Below are 17287 nucleotides of genomic sequence, written 5' to 3' on the forward strand. Positions count from 1 at the left end.
GCCCCGGCCCCCGACCCCAGCCTTTCTCCCGCCTAGGCTCCGCGCAGGTGGGGATCCGGATGGGGCCCACGGGTCATCTACACAGACGAACGCGGTCTTGCATTGTTGGATGTCTTTTCGCATTTTGTATCGTATGGTGTGGCACAAGGCAAGTGCGCGTTAAGCCCAACTGCGCCCTCGGAATGCCCCTCAGAGGGCGGGCCGAGGCCCCAAGTTCTGTAGCTGCTGGCCGCGAGAACCAAAACGGCACCACTAGTCGCTACGCCGTGCCCCGAACCTCTCTAGAGCATCCACGACAGCCACAGCGTCAGCTGCAGCAGCAGCCGGCGCGCGGCGCAGCTGCCGGCGGCGGCGGCGGTCGTGAGCTTCCCTCGCGACCGCTGCTCCCGCACTCGGCCTCCGCCGCGGCGCTGCTCATTGGACTCCGCCATAAACGTAGCGGCAGCAGCAGCAGCTCTGGCTCTCAAACAGCATCTTCCACTGACGCGGACTCGGTTGAAGACGAAGTCGGCATTGGCGACGCGCAGGCTGCTGGCGGCTCGTCGCTCAGTTCTATCACGGTTGGCAGCACTGGGCTGCCCGAAGCAGCGCCCTCGGCGAGCTCGTCAGCAGGGGCAGCAGCATGGGGGGGTGCAGATGGCGGCGTGGAGGGACAGGGGCAGGCGGCGACAGATGGCGGTGGAGGAGGGGGTGACGTGGAGGCAGCTATGCACATGGCCGCCGGCAGCAGCGGAGCCGCCAGACGCCCAGACGGCTCCATCCAGCAGCAGTACTGCGGGGACTTGCGGCAGCCGCCCCCCGTGCTCGTGCACAGCTCGAATGGGGATTGGGCCGCTCGCGAGGTGGCGTCAGTGGCAGGAGGAGCTGCGAGGTATTGGCGGCTGGCAAGGGTGGCAGTGGCGGGAGCGGCAGAGGGGTTAGGGCAGGCCACACAGGATGCAGCGGCGCCGGGTGCGGCTGGCGGCGGCTGGGGCAGAATGCCTTCGTCAACCCTCGGAAGTGCGGCGCCGGCGGTGCTGAGCTCGCCGCTCAGGGCCGCTGCTGTGCCTGCATCACACAACGGCGAGGCCACACCAGCGGCAGTACTGGCAGCAGGGGGCGGCGCCGGGCGCTGGACCACGCCGTTTGCGGGGCAGGCCCTGCAGCGCCAGCTGCTGGACCAGGTGCAGCCGCAGCCCCATCATCACCAACACCACCAGCACCAACACCACCAGCAACACCACCAACACCAGCACCGCTCGCGGCAACATCAACCCCACAGGCACCAGCAGCAGCACCAGCAGCACCAGCAGCAGCAGCAACCGCAGTACGACGAGGGTCACAGCCAGCTGCGGGAGCCGCTGCTGCAGCCGTCGTGGGAGCCGTCACAGCCCGAACCGCCGGACCGGCAGCATCCATCGCAGCCTACTCAGAGGCACGGTGCTCTGGGCAGCAGGCAGCAGGGACCGGCTGCGGCACAAGGGCGACAGGAGCAGCAGCCGCGCCACCTGCTGCAAAGGCGTCTGGCCCACTGGCTCGGCGGCGGGAAGGAGCGGTGGGCAGTATGGCGGCATGAGCTGTGCAGGTGAGCCAGCTGGGTTGGCTTGTAGTTCGGCCCACACCGGAGGCCACACAGCACACACCATTGGAATGCATTGAGCAAGGCACCGCCACCCGTGTGGTGCACTCAGTTGCCAGGGTGCTGCTCTCCACAACTCTTGACGCACTCTGACTCGCCTCCGCGCAGTGTGCTGGGCCTGGCGCTGCCGGTGGGAGTGGTGGACACGGTGTCGTTCCTGGCGTCACTGGTGGGCGTGCTGCAGGTGCGGCGTGTGGGCGTGTGGGCGTGTGTGGGCATATTGGTGGAAGCTGGCTGGAGGCTAGACGTACGTGAGGCGCGTGGTGGATGCAGGGCACCAGGCACATGTGGGCACCCACTCTGTGTGGGATTTGGCTTTTGGGTGGCATGGGGAACAACATCCTCTCTCGCGACGTGCGGTCGTGTGCGCCGATGCCTGATGCCCAGCCGCATGCACTGCCACACGCAACCCCCCTCCATTGCTTGGTGCCTTCCTAACACGCACACGTGACACCTGCACGTAATCCTGCAGGTGGGGCGGCTGGGCACTGCGGAGCTGTCGGCGCTGACACTGGGCTCCACCCTGTTCAACCTGACGGGGCTGTCCTGGGCGGTGGGGCTCACGGGCGGCATGGAGACTCTGTGCGGCCAGATGTACGGCGCAGGGCTGTACGGCGGCGTGGGCGTTACATTTCAGCGGGCGCTGCTGGTATGTCTGACCTGCGGCCTGCCCGCGTACGGCCTGTGGTGGCAGGCGGAGCCTCTGCTGCTGCTCCTGGGTGGGTAAGGGTGTGTGTGGGTGTGTGCTGTACGTGTGGGCGGAATGGGCGGATTGGCGGAATGGGCGGGGGTCGGGCACTCCGAGGTGAGGGTGTCGACACGATGCCATTGGATGGTACGCTCACGGCTATTCCCCCTATTTATAGAATCCGCTATTGCGCTGCCACCAACCTGCAGGTCAGCCCCGGCACACGTCACGACTGGCCGCAGGTAGGGGCAGCCCACTTTGCCGCTGTACCATGCACGCACCGGCAGGCAAATATGTGTCACCGCGTGTGGTAGAATGCACACCGCACGCGCGTGTGTGTATGTGTGTGCGTGTTCATGCACACGTACATGCAGGCTACGTGCAGCGCGCCGCTCCCTGCCTGGCTCTGTCCACGTCAAAGTACTGCTGCCGCGCCTACTTCACAAGCCAGGGAGTGGTGCTGCCGGTCAGGTAGGAGGGCGGTGGGACAGGGCTGGGGACGTGGGGGGCGGGTGCCCAAGCTCAATCATGTCTAGGTCTGCCAGCCTACCGCTCTGCGTGCGCTGCTGCTGCTGCCCCCCCCACACGCACACACGCACACACACACACACACACACACACACACACGCACACACACGCACAGCATCATCACCTTCGTCGCCACGCTGTTGGCGCCGCTGTATAACCTGCTGTTCATCACCTGGTGAGTGGCGGCGTGCCAGTGGGCCGCCTGTACGTGTGCGTGTGCGTGTGTATGCGTGTTTGTGTATATCTGTGTGTGTGTATGTGTGTTCCTGCGCAGCGGTGCGGTGCGGTGCTACTGTCGCTTGCGTGGCCACCTCACTTGCATGCGTGAGACGTGGCGTGCATCCGTGCTCGCTCCTGCCCCCATGCGGGTGCCTCCCTGCGGCTGCCGCCTCAGGCTCAACATGGGTCTGGCTGGTGCCGCCTGGGCCTACGTGGCTGACGAGGCCACTGCGGTGAGCGCCGTACGTACGTGTGTCAGTACTGTAGTGTATGAGGCCGGCCCGACTTCTGGTGTGCCAAGCGCAGCTACATTCCACATATACAGGCACGCGCGCGCGCGCACACACACACACACACACACACACACACACACACACACACACACACACACACACACCTTGTGCTCTTTAACACACACACACGTTACTGCGTGGTTCCTTCCCTTGTGCCCTTCAAACACACTGCTAACACCCCACATTGCCACACGGCGCACGGGCAGGTGCTACTGCTGGCCGCAGCTATGGCCGGCCACACGCTGTGGACGAGCCGGCCGGGTGCGCCCGAGTTGGTGCGGCGGCGGGCCACCTGGACCGGCTGGGACGTGGCGGCTTGGCGGGGATGGGGCGCTTACCTCAAGGTAAGCGCATGGGCGTGTGGGTAGGACCGGCCTGAGGCATGGGCAGCAGAGGAGCGTGTGAATGCGCACGCGGCGGATGCGTCCCTACGGCGCTGTGGCTTGCGCGTGTACGGGTACAAAGTGGGAAGACTGGGAGACCGAGTGATGGGCTAGAGCAGCTGTGCCACACGCCTCAAGTACCTAGCGGGAAAACTCGTGGCCTCTTCTCCCCCTTACCGCCACCCTCCTCCTTCCTCCCTCTCCGCCGCTGCTTTTACACACGCGCGCAGACAGCGCTGCCCTCCACCGCCATGTCCTGTCTGGACTGGTGGGTGCTGGAGGTGATGGTGCTGCTGTCGGGGCTGGGGCCGCAGCCCGACACACAGGTGCGCGACTGCGCGTGTGTGCACAAGCACGAACGTCACGTACTATATACTGCACAACCCTCCTGTATTATTGCGGCACGCTTGAAAGCCACGAATCCTGGCGCATGCACCTCACTCAGCGCATCACGCCTGTCCTGCACTCCCCCCCCGCCCTCACTACTGCAACTCAGCTCTTCCATCCGCCTGTGTGCGCAGGTGGCGGCCATGGGCCTGTGCTTCAACGCCTTCACACTGGTATACTACGCCGTGGTCGGCTTTGGAGACGCCGCCTGCACGCGTGTCAGCCACATGCTGGGTGCAGGCCGCGGCCGCGCCGCGCGCCGTGCCGCGCTCGTCTCGCTGACCGCCGGCCTGACCGTGTGCGCCGCCGTGTGCGGCGGTCTGGCAGCCTCCGGCCCCGCCTGGACGGCGGCCTTCAGCCGCAGCAACGACGTACGTCGGGCGGTACGACAGGCGCTGCCGTACGTCACGGTTGCCGTACTGGGCTATAGTGCCAACACTGTGCTGGCGGGGGTGCTGCGGGGCTCGGGGCGCACGGGCGCGGGGCTGCGGGTGAACCTGGTCACGCTGTGGCTGGTGGGGCTGCCGGTGGCGGCGGGGCTGGGGCTGGGGGCGGGCTGGGGTAACGTGGGCCTGTGGGCGGGCATTGCGCTGATGAACGTGCTGCAGGGCGGGGCGCTCGTCTACAAGGTGACGCGGGGGTTGAACTGGGCCAAAGAGGTGGTGCGGTCACGCAGCGTGCTGTCGCTGCATGCGTCCACTCTGGGGGCCGGCGACATCGTGATTGGAGGCGGGAGGGGTGAAGGCGCGGGGATGACAGAGGCGGAGGAGGGAGGGGTGGGGGTGGTAGGGGAGGAGTACGGCAACGGGGATGGCGGCGCGTACGGAGAGGTGAGTGGTGGGCTGGATGGAGAGGAGCGCGCGGTGGCGATGGGCGGTGAGGCGGAAGGGGGAGGGCCACACGAGGCCGCCGCTTGTGGAATGCTGCCGGCATTAGGTGGCGACTGGAAGAGGGGCGCGTGTGTGCGGGCGAGCGAGGTGTCAGATGAGGAGGAGCCATCGTTGCTACAACACACCAGCCGTAGTGGTGTTGGCTGCAGTGGCGAGACCGGGTCAAGCGGTATGCTGCCGTGCAGCCGTAGAGAGGTGGCGCGGTGGCTGGCTGATGCCGCGGCGGTGGCAGACGGCTTGGCTTCTCCGGTCGAGGGCGAGCCCGCAGTAGGACGATAGATGGGCGCCTTAACGCATTCGCAAAGGGCGCCACACCATTCTGCTGTACCCGCGGCACTGAGCAACGAATGGTCATGTAAGGCATACTGCAAGTGAGCACTTACCCAAGGTTACAGTGCCCTCCACCCAGGTGCGACATGCCCCCACGGTACTAGGGCCATCCGTGGCTCTCGCCAGCGCCGCGGCCCCACACGCCGAAGCACTGTGTTGAGTTTGCGCCTAGAACAGGCAACCACTCAGGACGGTGTCAGAGGGCTAGCGCTAAATCTATCTAGCTCCTCACATCACGGACCTAGGCCGTACGGCTGGGGAGGACAGGATCAACCTTTCCTCCAGACTCCGCGCACACACGCTGCAGGCAACCCAGTGACAGTCCACATACATTGTCGCAGTCAAACGCAATCGGCCCAGCAGCGTACAGTGTTAGTGCCGCCCACGAAACGTTCTGTGCGCCCACATCTCAATGTCACGCCGTGCTGGTGTAGCAAAGCACAGTACAACGTTTCCGTGCACTGCGCCATGGTTGCCAGTCAAGTCGGCCATGGGCCATGGGGCTTACGCATGCTTCCTCCTTGCGTCCATGCAGCCCTTCATGCTGTAAGCAGGCGTGCGCTACTGCTCCAGCACATGCAAACCTCCTACGCGCATAGCCTCGGTTCCACATCGCACTCCTCACCTCAAACCGCACCTAGTGCTGCACGGCCGGCCATGTCCTGTCCTCCGTGCGTTCAACAAGCTCGTGCTGCTGCATCACACAACCGACCAGGCAGCCAGTCAGCCACATGCCGCTCGGCCCCGGCTCCTCTGCTTCTCCTACTGCCGCCAGCAGCTCTCCGTCTGGCCTCCTGATGGGGTCTTTCTGGCATTACCAATGCCTGTCTTGCACCTCACAATCTTCACACACACCGCTGCTAACAACCCGTGGTCGCCCTGTCCCCCTCCTGCTCCTGCTCCCGCTGCTGCTCTGCCCAAACTCTTCCAGCTCGCGCGGCTGCTCTCATTGCTCATCACGACAGCAGCGCCCGGAATTCGTCGTAGGACAGGAAGCCGTTGAGATCGCGGTCCGCGTCCTTTACCAGCCGGTCCACGTTGACAGTCAGCTCGAACTCCTGTGTGCGTTGAGGAGCACAAGGAGGTATTCACGCATTTATGAGTACCTTGTGTTGAAAACACGAGCGGATGTGTGTGTGTGTGTGTGTGTGTGTGTGTGTGTGTGTACGGTATGTGTGTGTGTGTGTGTGTGTGCGCGCGCACAAGTGCGAAAAGATACGCGGAGGAGGATGTTTGTCGCCGGGCTGAGCCTACTGCTACCCTGATAATTCGGGGAGCATGTGAAGTAAATCTGAGTAAGTGTATGCTGATGTCGATGCTAGGTTCAGCACTGCACTCTACGGTGAGGTGGGCCGCGTCCCAGCCTGAACTCACCTCACAGATGGATCGTAGCTTGTCGACCAAGATGCGGCCCGTCTTGTCCAGCTGTGCACACAGGCGTGTGTGTGTGTGTGTGTGTGTATGTGTGTAAATACCAGCCCAAACTAAACCAAACCAAGCCAAACTAGCGGAGCGCAGCCAGAGCGACAGTTGCAAGCGATAATAGCGGGGATGGGGCGGGTGCAAAGATTGGTATAGGGAAGAATAGCGAATTAGACAGGGGGGGGGGTCATACGCGCATAAGAACAGTGCACATGTACAAATTCAGTTTTTGCAGTTCTGCACCATCCGTGGCTTACCTTGTCATTACCCAGGCACACGCGTCCATGCCTTTGCCAACGGCCGGGCGCGCGGCTGTGCAACCCACACCCGCTGCCCCTCCCCTGTCAGCGACTCGATCCTCCCGTCGTTTGGGCTACTGCCGGTCAGCCACCTTCCAAACAGAACCCTCCCTCTCCCCAGTTCAACTCACGTTGCCGCCTAGTGCCACGAAGGCGTCCAGCGTGTCTGCCTCATCCGCGTCCTTAGCTGACATCTGCTTGTTGATCTGGATCACGCGGACAAATTCCTTGAACTCGATGCAGCGGCTGCCGTCCTGATCCACCTGCATGGCCCAGATCACAAGCACGAAGTCCTTAGATGTTATGCAAGGCTGCTCCGGCTGTTGCGCTTGGGCCGCTGCAGTTTGCCCCGTACACAAGTGCCTCCGGTTTCTCATCTCCGGCCACAACACGACCATAAGTTCAGTCGTAGTTGCTGCTCGCGCAGTCGAGGTTATCTAGCCGCTTCGCTTCAGCTGCTTGGGATGCAAACCCATTCCCTGCAAGCGATGGCTCCAGGCACTTCTTGCCGCCTTCGCTCAGCAGCAGGATAACCAGAGTATCGTCACCTGGGTGCGCCGTGGGCCCATGGCTCATTCACTGGCCGCCACCACCGGTATCACTGTGGCACAAATCTCCGCCCGAGCCTAATGTCTGACCGCAACTGCGAGGCTGCTTCTGGCGTAGCTGAAAAGTTGCGTGAAGCTGCGCGCTCCATCCGTCCAGCGCCAGCGTGCTCACCAGCTCCGGCCTGCCCGGCACGACCCTGCCTCCCCCCTTGGGCAAACTTGTGCCCGTGCACGCCCTGTGCGTTGCGCAGCGGCTCCCCACAGGCCACTCACAGTCTGTAGGCCACCTCAACCCACCTGTGATATCATGACGAACATGTCCTCCTCTGTCGGGTTCTGACCTAGCGCTGAGAGCGCGGTCCGCAGCTCCTTGGTGTCAATAGTCCCACTCCCGTCCTTGTCGAACATCGCAAATGCTTTTCGACACATATCCATCTGCAAGTTCCAAGTGCAGGAGCGGAACGTGTGAGGCCTGTCAAGTCGCTTGGGGCTCCAAATGTGTCCCCGTAGCAAAAGACCGCACCTCCTCGTCTGTCAAGTTTGGAAGATTGGCCGCAAATATGTCCACCTTGGCAGCCATTTCACCTAGTGAGTTTAGCAGGTCTTCGAAGAAAGCCTTTTCCCAAACTTTTTGCAAGAATGTATCGTCGGGTTAATCAAGAGAGGAACATGCATGAGCGCTATGGTACGTGCGAAATTGTCTTACGAAACCCCGAGCTGGGACAGAGGCTTGCAGGCTGCTGCATGGGAAATTTTTGTCTGCAGTCTGCGGGACTGTTCCATACGCATTTTAAATGACATTGGCCTACATATGTATCTGATTTAGGCATTTAGTTCAGGCGTTAAGCTGTCCGTTCTTTCCGCCCGACTGGTGGACTACCTGGAATTAAGCCCGTCTGCGAAATTTAATAGGTTTATCCACGTTTTTGAGAGACTCGCCGATGCATGCAAAGTCCCCAACCTAGTTCACCAGGCGGGCTGAAGGAGTCGCCCCGGGCAAGTTTCAAGAACAATAAGACCATGCCGGATAACAGTGCAGCCAGCCCGCTCTACGAGGGCCCCGATGCGACGGTGCGCTCGGGCGAGGAGCCGGGTTGCCCGGTCGGCATTCAGCCGGTAGCGCAATAATGCGCTGTGCCGGCCACAGGAGGGCTGGTGTAAGCTTGAAGATTGTAACTGAAAAAGTCTGCGATCAAAACCGGCTCTTGTTGGCCCGTTAGGAGTCACTTGCATGGCTTCTCACTCCTTGGCTGTGCCATTGACAGCCATTGCCTTGAACTTGCCCACAGAGTTCTGGCAATGCTGTGAAAAAGGAGGAAACGCGACCGCCAGGGCGCCCGAGCCGGACAGTTTGCTGGATTATCACAGCTGTTGTCATTTGCATTGCTGTAGGCGTTGGGATAGGCGTTGGCGTTGGTGTTGGTCTCTCCAGTGGCAACGGCGATGACTCCACCTCGTCTGTGAGTGCACGGGCAGGATGCCGATGGACTGCACATGGCAGGAATGGCGGGCGCGTGGGCGGGCAGCGTTGGGTCGATAGTGCAAACACGGACATGGCCCGGGGGATCGCAGCACTCTGATTGGTGGCCTGAGGCATCACAGGACATAGACACTACCAGCTTGCCTGCCCCTCTGCCGTCTGCGTGTGACTGTACAGCCCTCACCAGCGCCGCTGGTGACACCTGGCAACCTGACTGTTATCAAGAACAAAGTCCTCCAATACATCCCGGTGGACATCCAGAATGCGGACACAGATGAAGTCATCGCAAACTATGTAGCGCAGGTACGCAGTGGCCGTGCTACGGCTTGGTTCAACTGAAAGCCGCCATTGCCAGTTAACCCTGCCGGGGTCGTGCCGCAGTACATCGTCAGTCTACCGTGTTTCGGAAGGGAGATTTGCTGGGAGTGTGACACTGATACCCCTTCATCACCATCTGCTGCAGGCTGCCCGCATCCAGCCTGTGACGGACCTGCTGGCCTCGGTGCTGCCGGCGCTGGGCGCCAACAGCAGCATCGCCAGCGGGCTGGCGGGCACGGTGGTGCAGCCGCAGGCCATCCAGATGTACGTGTCCAAGTGGCTGGAGGTGCGAACTGAGGAGGTGGTCAGGGGGTGGTGAACGAGGGGCGAGAGCTTGGGTGGGAGGGAGACGCGGGAGGCTCACCGGTCCAGAGGGTTGGCGTGCACACCAGGTGTTGGACGGTTGCCTGACTGCCCCTCGGCGCCGTGACGCCTGACGGGGTTGTCCGTCTAGCTATGCTCGACCGAACTCTAAAACGCCGCCCACGGCTGCCGGCCACCCGGCTCTCCTGCCTCACAGGACAACAAGGTGGACAGCAGCTCGCTGGCGGCCACACTGGACAACCTGGCGCAACTGGCGCAGGTGTGTGGTGAAGGGCGGGGGAGGGGAAGGAGAGGCGTTGCGGTCTCCTACTTCAAGTCTATATGAGATGAAGGGAGCACCGTGTGATATCAAAAACACAAGAACTTTTAGTGAGCCCACTAGGAGCTGCGGAAAGGGCGGGGGTAGGCCGGCCATGCGCTGTAACACGGGAAACTTGAGCGAGGCGGGCCGTATGTCAGTGTCCAATCCGACCCGGACAGACCGGCTCGGGTTTCGCTGCGTAATTCTTAATGACTTGTGCAGTCGTACTGCTTTCGAATGTATGCAAACACGGCATCACCTGGCTCCTGCGTGTGTACACCATGCAGGGGGTGACGGACTGGCAGGCTCGGTTGCTGACCATCACTCGCAACCTGGGCAACGTGACGGCGCTGGTGAACAGCAAGGTGGAGTCGCTGCTCAACAGCACCACCTCCACCCTCACCGGGGGGCGGCGGCGAATGCAGGAGGTGGGGCCGGGTGCGGGGAAGCCAGAGGCGGGCGAGGTGCGGGCGGACAGTGTGTGGGGCGTTTGTGGGTGGGTCGATGGGGGACTTGCTGAGTTTGTTTGGCGGCATGCTGCCGCGCATTGAAGGTAAGATGTCATGGGGGCTTGTGTATGCGTGTGTTCCTGTGGGCCATCACGGAGCCGGCGACAACGGAAATGGGGAGCTGGCCTACAAGGAGAGCGCAAAGTCCTTGCGCTGCAGCACAGAGACATGACGGCGCCAAAATCCCCTCCTATTCCTGCTGCCTTGCAGAAGGACGTGTTTGCAATCCTCAACACCACGGTCCGCAGCGTGCTGTCCTCGGAGGCCGCCAAGCCCTACGTGGCGGCGCTGCAGGCGGCCGGCTATGACCCCGCCACGCTGCCCGCCCTGGCCGGCAGCCTACTGACCATGGCCCGGCGGCTGCTGGGCGCCAGCACGGAGCTGCGCGACCTCATGGAGCGGCTGGACACACACTTTGACCTCAACCTGTTCCCCAGGTACCGCTTTGGGAGGTGGAGGCGGCGGCAGCTGGTACAGGCGGTGGGGTTGGGGGCGATTGCAGCCTGGCGGAGCTTGGAGGGTGGCGGGGTAACCCGGAACATTGCAGGACGGGGCAGGGTGAGGCAGGGCACAGCAATTGCATGAAGAATGCCATGCTGAGAACACGCCTTCTGCCGCCGTTCTCCCCCCTGTGCTGCCCGCCACAGCCTGCCTATCTTCAACCCGCGCACCGGCATCAACCTGACCTACCTGGTGGACTCAGTGCCCTTCGACAAGCGCACCACACTGGTGCTCAGCCCAGCTAAGCGCCGCCGCCTACAGGCACGTCAGGGCACACACGAATGCTTGTCGGCGTTGCATGTAGAAGCTCGTGCGGTGAACTGACTTGCTGTTAGTCTACAATGCCGTTGCCTGTGAGTCTACAATGATTGCGGGGCGTGTCCTGCCCCGCTGTGCGTTCAACACGACAGCTTGCACCCAACGGGCACGTTGGCGACGCTTTGATTCCACCCGCCCCACATGCAGACAACCGACCCGCTGCGTGCCGCGCTGTCGCTTCCGCGTACCGCGCTGCCCGCCAACTTCTCCTTTGCCAAACCCGAGGCGCTGCCGCGTGTGTACATCCCGCTGGTGTTCCACGTAATGACCTACAGGTGAGGGGGGTGGTTGAGGGGCCGGCAAGGGGCCGCCGGCTTTGGGCAGCAATGCCATCGGGGCAGATAGGGGTGCATTGACGGGAGTCGCCCTTGTATCCAACTGCTACACGGGCCACACCACCCATGCACAGTTGGCAGCCTTGCCCACATGTAAATATACCATTGCTCTTTTTCCCGCCGTCTCTCACACGCTTTATGACTTCTACGCATGCAGCACCACCGCGGGCGGCTACGGCCCGCCCAACTGGGACAAGACGCCGGACTACGTGACGCGCATCGTCAACATCGCCAACGCCATGGCCTGGCGCACCAACTTCCAGTTCTTCGTGAACGAGGTTCGCTACAAGCCCGACAGGTGAGCTGTGCAGGATGCGCGTGCGGGCGTTGGGCGGGCATTGCATTAGTCGAGTCTGCCCGTAAGGATCAAACCCAGTCGCGGTTTACAAGTACAGCATACAAACATGCAGCATACAGCCATGCCTCTAGATACGTATGGCAAGCAGCTGGTGAGCTGGTGGGCGTTTCTTGCCCGCGCCCACTGGAAGCGCCGCGCCGACGCGAAGAACCCGCGCTACTACGCGGACCCCCCTGTTTGCTTCCTTCCCGGCTCATCCCTGCAACCCCCTCCCCACGTTGTGGCCTCCGTCCTCCTGCAGCAACCCCTACCTGGTCAAGGCCGACCGCGCCTCCTGGATGGGCTGCGCCTCCAAGCCCAACTACTTCTACTTGGCATGTGCCGACGTGCTCAACGTGCGTGTGTTGCGGGCATTAGGCATGGCACTTAGAGAGGGCCAAGCTAGTGTACGAGGTAAAGGGGACAAAAAGGCGCACACGGACTGACGCGGCTTGCCCACGCGCGCCGCCTGCCCCCAACGGTGCTCGCATCCACGCAGGGCGCGCTGGACCACCCCCGCTCCATCAACATCTTCGTGGTGGGCGACAAGGCCGACGCTTCCTACGCTGGCTACGGCTGGGTGCCGTCGTCCGCGACCGACATCAGCCGCGGGCACATCGCGCTGCTGTGGAGCGTGCTGGACCCCAGCCAGTGGAACGGCCAGGCGGGCTGGGAGTACGGCGGCAAGGTGTTGTGGCACGAGCTCATGTGAGTGCATGTGATGCGGCGGGGCGAGGAGGAGGCGGGTGGGCCTGGGAGGGACAGGGGCATGAGGTATGGCGTGGAGGGCTGGGGCATTGCCACGCCTGCGCCCAAGATTGCTGCAGCTGCTGGTTGTGACTGGGTTTCCCCGCCCCTGATTACCGGGCGTCCCGATACGGCTGAAGCCCCGCACCCATGCGTAACCCCCGCTACCGCAGGCACCACCTGGGCCTGTACCACACCTTTGGCAAGGGCAACACCGGCACCGGCTGCACCCTGGCCTCAGATGACGGAGTGGCGGACACGCCTATTGTCGCGGGTGGGTGGTGCGGGTGGCTGTGCGGTCGCCGCCAATGCGTGCGGCCTACATGTCCTGCGCCAGAATTCACACGTCAGATTGCTGGGCACTTTCCCTGACCTGCTTCCCCGCTGTTCCCATTGGGCGTTGGCACTTAAACTTGTGATCTCTCTACCCCGTTCCCCATAAATGGCTCCCCCCCACCGCCCAAACATCCTTGCAACCCCCACCGCCCCCGCTCGTATCTGTCCAGGCCCTGTGTACAACCAGGCCTCCTTTTCCAGCCAGGCGCGTGACTACTGCCTCAGCTACTTCAACAAGGACCTGGGCAGCAGCTGGACGCGGGTGATGCAGGTGGGACAGAGGCGGTGGCAGTAGCAGCAGCATTCACAGCAGCTAAAGAGGTCGCCCGTGCTTGCACACCGAGAAGTTGGCGCTACTGTGCTTTTACATGCTGGCAGGGCCCTGCAGAGTCACAGGAGGCGTGCGCACCCTGTAGGTCCATCACCCTTCAACCTCTATGCCGGAAAACCCGCGCCTGCAGGAGTGGCGTAATCGGCTGGGCATCCCCACCGCCGACTCCAGCCACACCTTCGACTCCTGCCCCTCACTCCCCGGCGTGGACGAGCTAGGCAACTATATCAGTTACACACACGACGTGTGCATCCCCGCGCTGGGCCACCAGACACCGGGTGAGACGCCTATGAGGCGGGAACATTGAGGGTTGCCGGCGTTGGGGCGATTGGCCTTGTGGCCTTGATAGCTTTGGCTGAAGCCTGGATGGCGGGCAGTCGCTACCGGGGCCTCGTGACGGGTGGTATGCGTACTGGTACGCGTAGCAGGCATGCTGCTGCGAACGAGACCCTGAACGAGCTGCCCTCTCCAATTCAAGCTCATCACACCTGACCTTACTTTGCCCTTCCTCGTTGTTTGATTGCGCCTCTCCCCTCCTCGATCCCACAGGCCAGGTGCTGGTGATGCACAACACCACCAGTCGCTCCATGAAGGTGCTGTACCAGTGGGGGCAGTACCTGGCCACTCTGGCGCCAGCGGCCTTCGAGACGCCGGCCCCGCCGCCGTCACCATCTCCGCCGCCCGTCTCGCCGCCGCCCAGCCCCATCGTGGTCGCCAGCCCGCCGCCGCCGCCACCCTCCTCGCCGCCGCCGCCCCCGCCGCCCAGCCCCTGCCTGGTGAGGGCTTCTCTGATGGAAGCACTCCCCTGCGCTTTTTGGAGTGCCACGAAGCATAGCTAGAGCCCTCATCTCAATGCGACCTGCGCGGAGCAGTCGATCTTCTTACCCCACCCGATCGCTTCAGTCTCCACCACCCTCTCTCATCAATCTTGCGCATGTATTGTCTACTTCGCAGGCGACTCGGTCCGGGTGCCGCTGCCGCGTGAACTGGTCTTGGAACAAGGGGACCTACAGCGGCTGCGCGAGGCCGGACGGCGACCCTGTGGGCCTGTGGTGCCTGGTGGAGCAGGTGAGGGCGGGAACGTGGGTAAATGTGCCTTTCAGCCCAGCAAATAGTTTCCACAATGCGGCATGAAGGTGGGGAAGGAGGGGAGGTGGAGCGGGGCTGCACACACATGGTGCGCGGGCTTTGCCTCCTACGCTCCCCTGCTCTGGCTCCAACACATCCTTTTTGGGCTGAGCCCCCCGACTGTCCTTCGCCCCCACGCTTCTCAAAACCAGGGGGGGGCGAAGCCCCCCAGGATTGCCCCTGTCCGTCCGCGTGCGTGCCTGTGTCGACAAAAAGTACCATACTGGCACAAACCGCGAGCGCCACGTATTATTAATTGCTATTCCCTATTGTAGAAAAATAGGCGGCAGGGAAAACTCGGCCGGAGCGAGAAGCGACCTCGCGAGTCCATGGACATCTTGACTTTCTTCAGTCCGCGAGTACAGCTCTCGGGCCCTGAATATCTTACATCCATGTATCAAAATATGTCGACGACAAGCGTCTTGGGGCAAGAATGTCGAAAGTTTGTGCAACAGCCGAACCATGCGTGCCGATCCCGCCTTAATTATGTCGCGGCCCCGGATCACGCGCCCGAGCCCCACTAGCCGTTTGTGGTCCTTGTGAGGGATTTGGAATGAGGTATCACGGGCTCATGTGTGGAGTGGCGTGGACAGGGCGTGGCGGTGCCTTTGGTATGCCCCTTTGCCAGTCCCGCTGGGCTTGCAAGGGTGCTGTTTATGTCGCCGGTACCCATCGTCACATCCCTTGCTCTAGGGGCTCAGCCCATTTTCCAGCTGTACAAAGCTGACACCCCTTGTCTCATTACCCTTTGTGACGCTGTGACCGTGTGCCGCCTCTAGGACGGTAACTGCCCCTCCGCCATCAACGGCTTTTGGGACTACTGCCCCGCCGGCGCCACGGATGAGCGCTGTGGCGCCGAGTTCCCGCGCCCGCCCTCGCCTTCGCCCGCCCGCCCGCCGCCGCCTCTGCAGCCCTGCGGCGCCGGCCACGTGACGGCCAGCGGCTCGATCTGCAGGTGACACGTTGTTGTTGGGGGGGGGGTTAACGTTGAACCAATCCCGTAAGGAAAGGGGGGGGGGGGTTGCAGATTATGGGGGTGTCCTAAACCGTACTAGGGTTGCCCTGTACTTGGAAATTGGTTATTGGCACCTGGCTGGCCTTGAACGGGCGGGTCGCGTTCCGCTCGTTGAGGTTTGCGGTCGGGGCATCTCACCAACGCGGAAGGCTTTACTGTACGCCGTCATCCCAACTATCTGACCCTCTTGCCCGGGCCTCGGTTTCTACAAGGGCAGGAATGCACGTCGTGCTCACCGCCTTGTAACCACACACACAACAACAGAATCTGACCCAACCTGGCCTAACCTGATCTGACTTTGCACGCCCTCGCAACACTCTCTGTCTTTGCAATGCTGCGCAGCCGCGAGCCCTGGGCGTACACGGGCGTGGACGGCGGCGAGTTTAACGCCACCTACCTGGGGTGCGCCAACCCCGACAACGACCCGCAGGTGAGGGGAAGGAAAGGAAGGGGAGGGGAGGGCAGCGGGGGCACGGGTAGGACGATAATACAGAGCTTGCCCAACCAGGCGGGGGGACGAGGACGGCCTTGCGCCTGCTCTGCGCCTTCTACCCGCACCCATTTCTTCCGCTCTGTACCTGGGAACCTCCGCGCGCCACTGGCCTCACACTCTGCCTGCGGCCTTGCTGCTCCTCGTGTTGGTGCACTGCTGCAGGGCTCCTGGTGCCGGCTGCAGGCGGGCTTTACCGGGCTGCTGGGCCGCACGTGGGACTACTGCGGCCCCGTGTGCGACCCCGCAGGCGGCAGCAGCACTGGTAGCAGCACCACAGGACCCAACTCCGCCGCCAACTGCGAGTCGTCACAGGTGAGGGAGTGGCTGGGCGGGTCAGGTGCCCTTCATGTCAGCTTTCAACAACAGAGTCAGTTGCTGCACCGGCACATCCTGCCCACCGTACGCTAAGGTTTGACCCAAACCGTCACCAAGTTTTCATGATTTCCTCTCCTGCGTAACACAGGGCCTGCCTGCGGGTTGCGTGTGCCGCGAGACCTGGGGTGGCGTGTTCCTGACGCCCGGGGCCACCACCGGCCGCCGCTACACCACCGCACGTTCATGCACCTACGTGCCCGAGCTGGCGGGCCAGGTGGCCGCGGGCGGCGGCGTGTGTGAGGTGGCCAGCTGCAATGATGCCACACTCAATGGCCGGGTCATGACCTGCGCTAGCTCCTGCACCGTGCTGCGTGCATCGGATGGCGAGACAGTGGACGTGTAAAGCGTTGCAGTGGACGGCGGTAGCAGCAGCGACGACAGTGGCTGCTGTTTGCCAGGTGTATGCATAGCGGGTGACGAGAGCGTGCGCGTTTGGCGCTGTGGTGACTGTGCATGTTTGTGCCACGTGATTTAGAGTGGTACCATTGTTTTGACGTGACGTGTGTGAACTGTATCCGTGACTATCATACACAGTACACACAATGGTGGTGCAGTTGAGGCACAATGACACAATATGAAGATGCTGGGCACGTATGATGTGTATTCATGAGACCCTGTAATGGAAGTATATTCCTCTGGTATATTGGCCAAGACGTGATTGATAGTGCAATTTCTGAGACGGGGCTGTGCCACTGAGGAGCTCCGTATTTGTATGGGGCGGTATGGGGCGTGCGCACATTGCAGTGTGGTACTGATGGGAGCTCGACATAATGCGCAAACTGATGATACGCCCTATAACTCGTTACAACACCCCACCATGTACGTACAACCCTT

The 17287-nt window shown here is 62.4% G+C and overlaps 3 protein-coding genes across 3 annotated transcripts; 2 read left to right on the top strand and 1 right to left on the bottom strand.

Moving 5' to 3' along the window:
* Window positions 1–114: 114 nt before the first annotated feature.
* Window positions 115–5377, top strand: CHLRE_01g051211v5 (uncharacterized protein). The gene is made up of 10 exons (XM_043058969.1): window positions 115–1564; window positions 1727–1802; window positions 2091–2337; window positions 2516–2548; window positions 2681–2777; window positions 2950–3009; window positions 3229–3286; window positions 3553–3690; window positions 3960–4055; window positions 4251–5377. Exons 1-10 carry the CDS (start codon window positions 183–185, stop codon window positions 5283–5285), a joined length of 3222 nt encoding a protein of 1073 aa, XP_042928883.1. The 5' UTR covers window positions 115–182; the 3' UTR covers window positions 5286–5377.
* A 6-nt stretch (window positions 5378–5383) lies between these two features.
* On the bottom strand, window positions 5384–8299 carry CHLRE_01g051250v5 (uncharacterized protein). The gene is made up of 5 exons (XM_001690197.2): window positions 8129–8299; window positions 7903–8040; window positions 7189–7320; window positions 6711–6761; window positions 5384–6394 (listed from the first exon to the last, which is right to left on the bottom strand). The coding sequence occupies exons 1-5, from the start codon at window positions 8183–8185 to the stop codon at window positions 6293–6295; spliced, it is 480 nt and encodes a 159-aa protein (XP_001690249.1). The 5' UTR covers window positions 8186–8299; the 3' UTR covers window positions 5384–6292.
* A 105-nt stretch (window positions 8300–8404) lies between these two features.
* On the top strand, window positions 8405–17286 carry CHLRE_01g051300v5 (uncharacterized protein). Its single transcript, XM_043058970.1, has 21 exons — window positions 8405–8676; window positions 8895–9065; window positions 9263–9388; window positions 9549–9689; window positions 9924–9986; window positions 10316–10456; window positions 10748–10974; window positions 11185–11299; window positions 11504–11631; window positions 11849–11989; window positions 12291–12384; window positions 12528–12736; window positions 12949–13049; window positions 13282–13382; window positions 13573–13720; window positions 13992–14218; window positions 14397–14510; window positions 15350–15525; window positions 15928–16015; window positions 16241–16390; window positions 16542–17286. Exons 1-21 carry the CDS (start codon window positions 8626–8628, stop codon window positions 16794–16796), a joined length of 2967 nt encoding a protein of 988 aa, XP_042928884.1. The 5' UTR covers window positions 8405–8625; the 3' UTR covers window positions 16797–17286.
* The last annotated feature ends 1 nt before the right edge of the window (window position 17287 follows it).

This window comes from Chlamydomonas reinhardtii, chromosome 1 (genome assembly GCF_000002595.2).
Source record: "Chlamydomonas reinhardtii strain CC-503 cw92 mt+ chromosome 1, whole genome shotgun sequence".
In the NCBI taxonomy this organism is placed as follows: Eukaryota; Viridiplantae; Chlorophyta; class Chlorophyceae; order Chlamydomonadales; family Chlamydomonadaceae; genus Chlamydomonas; species Chlamydomonas reinhardtii.

What these genes read in the sequence shown, in the direction of transcription:
- CHLRE_01g051250v5 (XM_001690197.2), bottom strand. Translation starts at nt 8,185, where the DNA reads ATGGCTGCCAAGGTGGACATATTTGCGGCCAATCTTCCAAACTTGACA. An exon ending in CAAACTTGACAGACGAGGAG is followed by an intron (nt 8,041 to 8,128) that starts GTGCGGTCTTTT and finishes TGGAACTTGCAG; the next exon opens with ATGGATATGTGTCGAAAAGC. An exon ending in TCGTGGCACTAGGCGGCAAC is followed by an intron (nt 6,762 to 7,188) that starts GTGAGTTGAACT and finishes CTGTGTGCACAG; the next exon opens with CTGGACAAGACGGGCCGCAT.
- CHLRE_01g051300v5 (XM_043058970.1), top strand. Translation starts at nt 8,626, where the DNA reads ATGCCGGATAACAGTGCAGCCAGCCCGCTCTACGAGGGCCCCGATGCG. An exon ending in ACCTGGCGCAACTGGCGCAG is followed by an intron (nt 9,987 to 10,315) that starts GTGTGTGGTGAA and finishes TACACCATGCAG; the next exon opens with GGGGTGACGGACTGGCAGGC. An exon ending in GCCAGCGGCTCGATCTGCAG is followed by an intron (nt 15,526 to 15,927) that starts GTGACACGTTGT and finishes AATGCTGCGCAG; the next exon opens with CCGCGAGCCCTGGGCGTACA.
- CHLRE_01g051211v5 (XM_043058969.1), top strand. Translation starts at nt 183, where the DNA reads ATGCCCCTCAGAGGGCGGGCCGAGGCCCCAAGTTCTGTAGCTGCTGGC. An exon ending in GGAGTGGTGCTGCCGGTCAG is followed by an intron (nt 2,778 to 2,949) that starts GTAGGAGGGCGG and finishes ACACACGCACAG; the next exon opens with CATCATCACCTTCGTCGCCA. An exon ending in AACCTGCTGTTCATCACCTG is followed by an intron (nt 3,010 to 3,228) that starts GTGAGTGGCGGC and finishes CTGCCGCCTCAG; the next exon opens with GCTCAACATGGGTCTGGCTG.